The 12,040-nt window shown below is 32.0% G+C and overlaps 1 protein-coding gene across 1 annotated transcript in view; it reads right to left on the bottom strand.

Annotated features, from left to right (window-relative positions):
- LOC105330896 (ADAM 17-like protease) overlaps positions 1 to 9,790 on the bottom strand; it is a 101,663-nt gene extending 91,873 nt beyond the window's left edge. The window contains exons 1-4 of the mRNA XM_066068497.1: positions 9,652 to 9,790; positions 9,402 to 9,471; positions 8,704 to 8,845; positions 8,446 to 8,553 (exon numbers count right to left, since the gene is read on the bottom strand). Coding sequence (XP_065924569.1) covers positions 8,446 to 8,553; positions 8,704 to 8,845; positions 9,402 to 9,471; positions 9,652 to 9,693 — 362 coding nt within the window. The 5' untranslated portion in view covers positions 9,694 to 9,790. The remainder of the gene's footprint in view (positions 1 to 8,445; positions 8,554 to 8,703; positions 8,846 to 9,401; positions 9,472 to 9,651) is intronic.
- Between the last annotated feature and the right edge of the window lie 2,250 nt (positions 9,791 to 12,040).

The following is a 12,040-nucleotide window of genomic DNA, read 5'->3' as shown; positions in this document are numbered from 1 at the left end:
CACACACACACACACACACACACACACACACACACACACACACACACACACACACACACACACACACACACACACACACACACACACACACACACACAGTAAAACAACCTTAATTGTCAGTTGGAGGGTTTTTATCACAATAATTGATTGTTATGATCTTGATTCACTGTTCAAGTACTAAAATCTAAAGGTTTTGGACGTCGACTGACATGAAGTACTTTGTCATCGTCAGCTATCAAAGCTTTCATTCTTACATCCTGCAATTAAAAAAAATATAGTCAATAAATGATAAAATTTTACATTGTTTAAAAGTCATTAATATGTTGAACATTTATCACATATCAAAATTTCTTTATAAAAATTTTATCTTACAATTAATTTAATTTTTTTTAACAATAAATGATATATTAAAATATTGATTAGAAATTACAAACATCTTGTTCATTTCTCACTAATTGGAAATCTTTTCTCTATTCTTATATTGATAAAAAGATTAATTAGGAATAAATATTGTTTCTTAATCGAATTTGATTCAAAACACATATACATATACCTTATCGTCTACTCCTTCTGATTTCATGTCATTTTTCTTATCCTGTCAATAACAAATGTAAAAATTCAATGCTGTATTTGCCGTATATTTATTAGTAATTCGTGTAAATAATTACAGGAATGAATGAGTTTGTTTACTCATCGAATTAGATATATTTAAATTTTATGCAAATTACAAAATTTCTTTCAGCTTTTTAAAGCTGTAAAACTATGAAAATACAAAATTATATAAAATAAATATTTCAACTTGTCAAAAAATATTGCATTTTGGGTTTTTTAAAAAATTGTTCCTTAAACTTGTATAGTTAAGTCAAAGGAAAAATAAACCTTCTTCACCTCATTGCATGCAGAAAAAAATCTCTCCCACCGCAGGAATCATGGAAAAATGTCTGGATATGCACATATATTTTGACATATATGACCTTAATCCCCCCCCCCCCCCCCGATATAATTATATATATATATTTATCTGGGGTTGTATGAGGATTATACAGACAATTCCTAATAATACAGACAGTTCTTGTTCAAATGAAAACTTACCAATTTATTAATGATTACAATACCCACAATCCACAATGGGGTCGCCAATATAAGCACTGTCCACACAATGTTGTTCTTCATAAACTCAGCTGAAAAAACGCCTGTCTTAATTAATGAACCATCTCAAAAATAATTATTTCCCTTAAACATTTTGGACAAATCGGTTCTATCCAAATACTACGCGTGGTTAAACTTTGTCATTAAAGTCAGTTTAATTTATCAAAAACGCTTTAAAGTTTTTGCTGATTATTAAATATTAACAAAAACAAGGGAAGGTTTCATAAGATATATCAAGAATTCAAACAAATCTGGTTAGTTATGTTGTTGACGGGTTTTGTATTAGCGTGAATCATCAACAGTTCTGGAGTAAAAGTGGTAAAGCAATTGATGCATTGTCGCCTTTTTCTTGAGATTTCCACCTGTTTTCTTTGTTTTCCGTGCTCACGTTTTCACATGCAAGTTAATCCCAACCCCATTTTACAAATATTTCTTCTAATATAATATTCCACAGCAACACATATAAAAGAGAAACTATGAGATATAGAAACACTGAAATTGCTTCTCAAAATAAAAAGTGAATTTAGATGTAAATAATACATTTAGCAAAGAAAGCAAAAAATTTCATCATTTAAAAACATTGCTTCAAAGAAAAACTTTGGATGTGATTTTTTTTTGGTAAAAAAAAAACATATGCTACCGTCACCAAATTTTTAATTCTTCAACTCAGTCATCAACTGAAATACTCCAAAACAAATGTACATGTATTTGAGGTTAAAAACTCAGACTTAAGGTTGAATATTCACTTGAGGAAACTTGGTGACAGCAGGGCCAGACAAAAATATGTACTGAGGTACGTCACTGAGCACAATCACATTTTTTTTAAACAATTACAACTTATTTTATTTTTTGTTCAAAAGAAAAATACATAAACTGACTTAAGAATTAAACCATCATTTACAATGCTTTGTTTTTTTTGAAACCATGTTCCTATAGAGATATCAAGATATAAATGATTCGTCCAATAAAATGAGGATTACAGAGCCAAATCAACATTACTTACCCACAAAGTCAATACTCAAAGACTGAATTATGGAATACAGCCTTTGCACCAGTTTGGACTCTGATTTTCTACATCTCCCCTAAATCAGTAAAGACTTTGTGTAGTAATTCGAAAAAAGACATTCATCAATTATCAAAATATATCAAAATTAATGTTTAACTTCAATGCCCAAACTGATTGGAAAAGGGCACCTGGTATAGAAGGTTACCGGACCCATTTGATCCAAATGCAGGTGAATGTACAATAGCAACTAATGAATAAGTGAAAACAAAAAAAACTATTAACTCATTTGACTCGTATGTATCGGGCAATAAGAATGTGTTGTGTTGGTATTTTGCTGGTATGCATCTAGCAAATCCACATTGTTTTCAAACATTATACATATTAACATAAAAATATCTGTGTTTTCTACAAAAGTTAAATAATACAGATAAGTCTGCTTTAAATTTATACATAAAACTTTAGATATAGATTAATCCTTATCAAGTTTCAAGTTTACGGTAAACTAACTTTTATTTGCGTGCGAGAAAATTTAGCGATGACTTTGCTATGTTACTGTCAAGATAATCTCGTTATGTTCGCTAAAATAAGCCGTCACGAATTAGTTAAAACACAGGTAAATCGGGAAATCGCCAATAAAAGTTGGCTTACAGCAGTTTGATGCTTAGATTTTAAACTACAAAATTTGAGTAGGTCAATGAAATCTACTTTTGAATCATATGGCACAACTTCCACCCAAGACTCGTCAGCAAGTTGCATATAGAATATATGGTACAGTCTAACAGTATGCAAAACATTTATTGGATATGTTATATAATTATATTTACTTAATACAGTGTCTTTGTTTATGATAACACTACTCGATTTTGTATTTACAATCCATTAAATTCAAATGACGTATAGTTGGGGGACGCAAGAAGGTTTGCATAATGACATGGAAATCACATAAAAAAGTCAAGATTCAAATATTTAATCCAGACCTACCACTGCTAAAAACTATATAAATATAAGTTATAAGGATGATTCATTCTTTGAATATTATGAGGTAATAATTTCAGTCGGAGTGTGGTCATATCTATCATGAGGCCCTTCAGGATTTATTGAATTTGGCCATGCCCCGAAAAAAATTATCACCTCATAATGGTCAAGGGATGATTTTTTATTCCTTAAGAAAATACATTTTGTGTAAATAATCAAGAGGCCACTATAGTAACATACTTTTGAGCCTGAACACACCTTTTCCTAATCGTGATTTGGACACAATTTGAGAAGGAATACATATTAGATTCCTAAAATATTCCACAGGGACCTATTAAAAGTGCAGGTCACATAACCACACTACATCCGCCAAGTTTTGATGACATTGATCCAAAATCTGTAAGATGTTAAGCTATACAATTCCAACATGAGGCCAATGACTTACAGTTACTTTGGGTTAATTGTGACACACCTGTTATACAGTTTGATTTATTCTATCTTTTTATTTTATAAGTCGAACTTAGCTACTTGCACAAAGTTGAAGTAAAGTACAAGTATGTACTACAACACATTCTAACTTATCGAATCTGGTGAACCTACTTGTTTACAAAATCCATTGTAGCATGGTCTCCCATCCTCCAGAATTTTCTCTGATAAAGGCTCACAAAGCTGTGTATTGAGTTTGTAGCAGCATGTTTTACATGCATCATCCCCTGTGTAGTAAAACAAATCAATATAAATCCAATTTAAACAAAAAGGTATTTGTATTAACAGTAATAATTTTTCTGGTTCTTTGATAAACCTTTAAGATGCCTAAATTATATTATAACCTTGAGCTGGCCTTGATTTAAGCAACAAGGAATAAGTCCATTGTATTCTTGATAGGTTGGGATTGAGATACAACAATGACATCATTTGACTACAAACGAGATTTGTAGTTTTAAAAGACATTATATGTTCATTTGCATTCATTAACCTTAAAAAATGTCTATAGACATATCAAAGATTTAAAGCTAATGACAAAAAATAATTTTAAAAAAGTTGTTTTAATCATCATTATTTATTATGTAAAACAGCTACGTTCTCTTTAATATATACATGTATATATAGTTCATGCAAGCAATATGGATTGAAATGGAAAACTTATGATATACATGTACTTAAGGTATTTCCTGGGCAGGTGAAGAATCAGTTCAGAATATTAACAGATTTTGACATTCACTTGAATACTACAGCTATATAGGTAAAAGAAAGGTAGTTAAAATGTTCATTGACATCATACCCATGCATTCATTAAGTTTTTCCTCTCCTATTATGGAAGTAGAGAAGATTTTCTGAGATTAAATACATGTTCACTTCATATTCATAATGGCCCCGCCTAAGTGCCTGAACCCAATATCCAGAGACTGTGAATTTTACCATTTAAGTAGTGGGTTTTACGACATCATGACCATATGCATGAATTTAGTTCCTTACAAATTATTATGGGTGAAGAGAATTGTATTTTCTAAGATTAAACACATGTTCACTATATGGATATTATTGTCCCAGCCATGGGGTCTCAATCCCTGACCGAAGGACCATGAAATTAACAACTTTGGTAGAAGGCTTCATGAATCTCATAACCACGAATTTAGTTAGTCCCACAAGTTAGGGAGTAGAGAAGAAGATTTGGCCTTTTGTTTGCAAATTTGGCTCCTCTCATGTGAACCCAGTGTAGGTAAGGTCATAAAATTTATGTTTTAATTTCTCTTATATTAGAAAGGCTTCAAAAAAAAAATGGTAACGATTTTCAAGAATTTAGAAATATATCATTCTTGTTATAGGCGACGAAATACCAATGGGAAAAGGTTACCTGCGTCACTCATTTGACCTTATAGTATATTAAATTTCAATTTTACTTTATGATAAACTGGTGAATGTTTTATAATTATTAATTGGGTATAACTGAGTATTGACTTTCAGTCAGGTCAACATCAAAGTTAGACCAGGATATTGGACGGAAGGACGGACGGATTGGTTGACAGACGGACAGACTGATCACTATAGGGCGCACGCAGAGCGGGACCCTAATAAAACAAATTATGTATATTCACCTGAACAGAGGCATGGATATCTGCCCACATCTTTACATGGGTCCAAACATTGTCCACTTTTACATTTCCCATATCTACAATGAGAACCACACCAATCAACACAGCTAACAGCCTTTGGTGTGTTTTCCTTTTTTAAATTCAATAATTATTATTGTACTAATACTTGATAGAAATTAATTGAAACATTTTAAAAGGAACTATTTATTATTGTTATACTTTCATGTTAAATACTAAAATCTGATTGGCTAAGACGCAGTTCATAATTCGTTCTATTACCCTCAGCGTTAGCAACGCACTTAGCAACGGGTAACATTAAAAATTGTTACATGCGCGAAAATTATGCGTGTACGGTTCACTGTAGAATTCACGTTATTCCTATATAAAAGCAGTAAAATTTTCTTAAAAATTAAGACATTCAGTATAACAAAATAATTAGTGCCTGTTTGGGAGGATAACAGTTGAAACTGACACCCCTCGAAAACCATTGTCAGGCACTATTTATATAATATTTAATTGTGTTTTCTAAAATAACAATAGCAAGAAAACAATGTAGCAATCAATGATGTGTAAACTAAAGATAGCAATCAATGACATGCAAATTGATGGTAGCAATCACTGACATGTATAATGACGTTAGCAATCAATTGCAATGACATGTTATTGCAAAAATCCCACTTGATACTATATGCTTCGGTTGATATAGCAATGCGTTGAATCACGACAGTCTATTTGATGTAACATTTAAACGAATCACAGGTTGCAGTTTAAATATAGAATCGTTTTAATATGCCGATTTGGTACCCGACCACTTTTACGCGGTAATGATATTTTATTTCCTAAGTGCCACTTTGACTTAAAATTAAAAAGTCTTATCAGGACTGCAAATATTTAATAAATCATCCCGAGTTCTCCATTAATCAACTCTTGTTTTTTATGGTGTTAACAAAATCACACCGCTCTCCATCAATATATCAAACATGTTCCCAATTTAATTTTCAGCATTGTGTTTCCTTGATAAATTCAACCATTTTTAACATATCAATTGAATTTGAGGCAGTAGTTATTTTGTTTTATCTTATTCCACGAAATTCACAACAGAGACTGACAATAAATATTACAGAAATTGCGTTTTATATAACACCAATCGATCAATGGCAAACTCATTTTTACAAATGTGTGTGCCTTAAATCCTGCACAATTTGTAATTTACAGCGCAATGTTAGTCTAATCTGTGATTAACCGTATTTTGTAGCTTACTCTGTCTGTAGGAACATTAATTTACCTCAAAATTCATCAGAAAAAGAATATAATATTGATGTTGACGGATTATCGCTTTAATTACCCACCTCGGATTGTTAAATGCACGTGCAGATTGGGTCGCTGTTTTACACAGGTTTACATGCATACAAACCACACTTCTTTTTTATGGAGATAATGGCGATGTTTCAAAGATTTTCAGTACAGATTTATTGAAAGTGAATAGGAGAAGGGATATAGAGATAGTGTAACACGTCTAATGGATTTCACGGCATGTCAACCAGAATTGATCTACATTTTGAATCAAATTTTTTTTGTGAGGCAAAAATTAGCACTATTGCCGCCAGATAACAGTTTGTTCAATTCATGCGATATTCCACATATGGTACATTGTGAATAGTAACATAAAATATATTTGTTCACTAAACAGTTTCCGACGAATTTCTTCACAAAAAAACTGATAACTTTATTCGATGCGCGATGAACAATCTGTGCGGTCTTTAACTATATGCGCCCTTCCCTGCTTTTAGAAAAATTGTTTTATTTTTTTTTTTTTGGGGGGGGGGTATCACTAATATCGTTTAAACATGTATTTTTAACTAGCAACCACAACTTTATTTTAAGTTTTCTTTCTCCTATGTTTTTTCTACGTGTTAGTCTTCATGAATTTGATAAATGGGCGGCAATCAGAATCTTTGAAATATACACCAATTAGAAAGTGTCGTATTAGTGCCAATTAGAAAAGCAATGCTATATCGGCAGTAGTGTATACTTACAAGCGAGATTTGCAATAAACGAACTAGCTTTCCAGAACATGTGTAATGAAGGTAGCGATCAATTGCAATGACGGATTAAACAAAGGTAGCAATCAATGACGTGTAAAAAATAAAGTGACATGAAAAACGAAGGTAGCAATCAATGTCATAAATAATGAAAGTAGCAAACAATGGCATGTTAAACGACAATAACAACCATAACAAGTCAAATGAAGGTAGTATTCAACGATATGCAAAGGAAGGTAGCAATCAATGACATATAATGAAAGTAGCAAACGATGGCAAGTTAAACGAAAAAAACAATCACTGACAAATCAAACGACATGTCAATGAAGGTAGCAAGATCGTAGCAATCAACATGTTATTTGAAGGTCGCAATAAATGACATTAGATGAAAGTGAAATCAGAACATGTAAATGAAGGTGGCAACTAATGACAGGTAATTTGAAGGTAGCAATCAATGACATGTAAAATGAAGGTAAAGATGAAGGACTCAAAGCATATTAAATGAAGGTGGGAATCAATGACATGTAAAATGAAAGTAGCAATCAATGATAATTGTAGTTTGAACGTAGCAATCAATGATGTGTAAGACTAAACTAGCAATCATTGGCACGTAAAATGAAGATAACAATCAATGACATGATGTATATTAAAAGTATCAATAAATGACACGTCAAATGAAGGTAGCAATCAATGACTTGTTACAAAGGAAAGCGATAAATCATTGACCACATGTTAAACTAACAATCAATGACATGTAAAATGAAGGTAGCAGTCAATGACATGCTAAAAAAAGAACGATAAATCATTGACCATATGTTCACCTAACAATCAATGACATGTAAAATGAAGGTAGCAGTCAATGACATGCTAAAAAAAGAACGATAAATCATTGACCATATGTTCACCTAACAATCAATGACATGTAAAATGAAGGTAGCAATCAATGACATGCTAAAAAAAGAACGATAAATCATTGACCACATGTTCACCTAACAATCAATGACATGTAAAATGAAGGTAACAATTAATGACATGTTAAAAAAGGTAGCAATCAATGGTAATTTTGTCCCAAGCGCCTTCTTAAACCCTTTACATTAAAAGGAAATACATGTATGCCTCTTTTTTTAAGAATGTTCACTAAAAATACAAGAAAACGAATGACTTGCGTTGCTAAGGATACTTGCAATGGGATTTCCCCTTGCAATCAAAGTTGTCGTCAAACTGGTCTAAGCACTGATAACCGGGCGGTGCAACAGTACAATTCACACAGCAAGCATAGTTCATGGGGCTGAAAAGTCAGAAGAACATCTCGGTAAGTATAAATCTTATAAACATGCAATAATTCAATATTCAACAAAGATACTTGCAAAACAAAGTAAAATCTATTGAATGAATGATTTTCAAACATCACAGTTAAGTACCAGTATATGAATCTTACCTGCATTGAATTTGACCTCGAACTTTGACCCTGAACTCGCACTTTTCATTACAGCATTTGTCGCCTGTGTAGCCAGCATCACATTCTTCATTCTTGTCCAGACGGCCATTACCACAGAAGCCCTGTCCTGAGTCTGATGCCTCTTTATATAATGTTATGAAAAATTAATAAAAAGCAAATAGACCTTGGACTTTCTGTGGGATGTAGCTACCTAGTTTGCTCATCAAAACAAATAGTGTGTACTTTCTTTCTGATTTGCTATTAGAAGCTTACAAATATTCATAGACTGTCAAAATTGGAAAGTGGTTTTTTTTATCAGAGGTCTTCTCTTTTTGAAATTGATGGTGTTTCAACAGAAAGATACAGTCCTGTACACAGTCGGACAGATGTTGCTGCATTTAATGAATAAATGTCAGGTTCCTGCTCAAACCTCAGACTATGGGCACCTTTTGAATGACAGACTAGTTAAACACGTAATATCAGGATGAGTAGTTTTAATTTTCTCTTGTTACCTCTATCCCTCAAAATCACTATGCGTCATTTATTCAATTGTAATAACCAATCAACCAAATAATAGCAGATAAAATGACAAGCGCAAACCAATATGCCACGCTTTTTTGTTCAAACAATGTACATGTATGTTAACATACAAATGCTGCTCAGCAAAGAATAAAACACATACATCTAACATAGTTTACCTTTAAAGCAGTCATATCCTTTCATCATTACAACTTTGTAAATGTACTGTTTACTACATGGCGAAAAGAGCTAAAAAAAAAAATATAGTACAATGTCATACATTTTGCAAACAAAACATTTTCTTTGATTGCTTCAGTTGGAGTAGAATAAATCAAACGAATTGACATGGGAAAAAGAAGACAGAGGAAATGTGGATGCATTAAAGAAATGGAGTGTAGAAGTGTGAAATGTTCAACAAGTCTGATCTACCTGATTATTTTTTTCGTATCCAGAGACGGCGGAAGGATACATGATAAAGCGGCCACCGTCTGAAGTGGAGGGGGCGCAGTTATCAGTGTCCGGATCATGTTCACTCCCCCAATTATGACCTACAAATTTTACAATTAAGCCATAAAATCTGTGTATTAGGCTACAACAGAATGATACTGTAAAGATATTACATTTGGCTGTGTATTTTATTTAGTTTTAGTGATAAAAAGATTTAACAGATATACTCACCAAATTCTGAAAATATAAAAAAGAAGAAAAAATTATTTTCATACAAAAGGTTTGATAACTGCACATTCTAAGTACAAATACATGTACAAAATTGACTGAAAACAGCTAGCTTTTACAAATTTATTTATTCAAATTTATTCAAGAGTACATTTTAGAATGGTATAGTTAAGTCCGTCTAATAGGACAGAAAACAGCTAGCTTTTACAAATTTATTTATTAAAATTTATTCAAGAGTACATTTTAGAATGGTATAGTTAAGTCCGTCTAATAGGACAGAAAACAAGGGAAATAATGGGTTTAAAACTTTAAACAAATATAGTTACTTCAGAGTTTGTACTGTAAACAAGAGGCCCATAGGGCCACTTCGCTCACCTGAGCAACAATGAGCGTTCAAAAGATATTGTGGTAAATGGCCCTCGGTAGAATAACAAAAAAATAAATATTGTAAAGTATTCCAATTTTACACTTATTTTTGCATACACGTAATCTTTGACATTGTACCTTCATGAAATACTCTTTTTACACAGAATAAGAAAATCCTACGCAAGATATAGAACTAAATATTTGGTAGTGGTACACTGTTAGTTAACTTCTAATTCCCTGTACTTTCGTTCTGCCCCCCCCCCCCACCACTTAATAAAGCGATCAAAATATATGAGAGCATATAGGTACATTTTCTTCCTCAACTACTTACTACATGTAGTAGTTATTGTATTTTTCTTTTAAATATAATAGTTATTGACTGTATTTTATCAAAAAAATCCTACATGTATATATGTGAAGAAGAAAATTGCACCTCAATGCGCTCAATTTCTCAAATTAAAAATATTCAACAATTTAATTTGTCTTCTCCATTATAATTAAATGACTGTTGTTTACCTCGCGTAAACTCATGACTTTTATAACTTTACTCACACTTGATTGATGAATACACTGGAATGAAAAATGTTGTCATGTGACATGTTAAAGAGCTATAAAAATCAATGTTACCGTATTGACAGGCACATCACTCTAATTTACTATGGCCCACCCATTATTTTAATTTTTATTCAAAAATAACAAATGGCTACAAACCAGGATAATTTTCCGCTGTAATATTTTCTTAGGAATAGCGATAATTCTTTTATCCCCGCAACAGAAATGTGTCAGAACTATGGAAACTGTTTTAACGATGTCGTTTTTATTTACTCACATTTCACATTATTCATTGTATAAAGAGGGGGCCCCAAAAAGTAGTTATATACAGCAAATCATTCTTTATTATTTTTTTTTTTGTGTACAAGTATTTATCATACTCTCATTCATATAGAATTTCTAATGATCAACCAAAATTTCAGCGTCAATCGTAGAATTATAAGCAAGATGAGCTCAAAATTTTGTTAGGTTTGAGTCATATTTTGTTCACATAAGTTTATTACATTCAGCTTAAGATTCTTAACTTGGTATTTCCTATTCGGCATTTAAAATGGAAAAAAATGAACGGCCTCAGATCTGTGTACAAACATAGAATTGTGAGCAAATCTCTGTATCTTGCTTATAATTCGAAGCTTAACACTCAAATATGGTAAGTATATAGAAATTGTAAACAATTAAACACAAGAAACATTAACTATAACAAATAAAGAACACATGAAAAATGAATCATATACATGTATAAACCTACATATTTCCGTCAGCGATATTAAACTCTATTCAAACTGAATAAACTCGAGAAAATGCCGAGCATCTCAACAAAACATATTGCATTATTCTACCATTACGCAAAAGATGATGCCGAATTACCGAAAGCCTAAATGAATTGCATTTTAGTTCTTTCTTAATACATCAGATGTTGCTTAATTTGCGCAGGTAAACAGTAAACTGTTTGATTTACCGAAATCTCTGTTTGATTTGATACGTAAAAATCAGGAAATACAAGCGACAGTTCCCAGGTTAACGCAAAGCATAAATGAAAACGAAACGAAAATCACAACAAGCTAACACCACCGTCATATGTGAAAACTGTCAACGCATTGAAATATTTAGCCTCAATTTACTTCACAAAATCGGCACCAATGTATTTTGCATGTTTCAAAGATTCCCTTTGTACAGGAACTGTTGCACAACAAACAAATTCATCATTATCAGATCGACCCGTTTA

The sequence above is a fragment of the Magallana gigas genome, chromosome 8, assembly GCF_963853765.1.
Source record: "Magallana gigas chromosome 8, xbMagGiga1.1, whole genome shotgun sequence".
Classification (NCBI taxonomy): Eukaryota; Metazoa; Mollusca; class Bivalvia; order Ostreida; family Ostreidae; genus Magallana; species Magallana gigas.
Note: the sequence above shows the minus strand (reverse complement) of the source record. Positions and strands in the feature narration are given on the sequence as shown.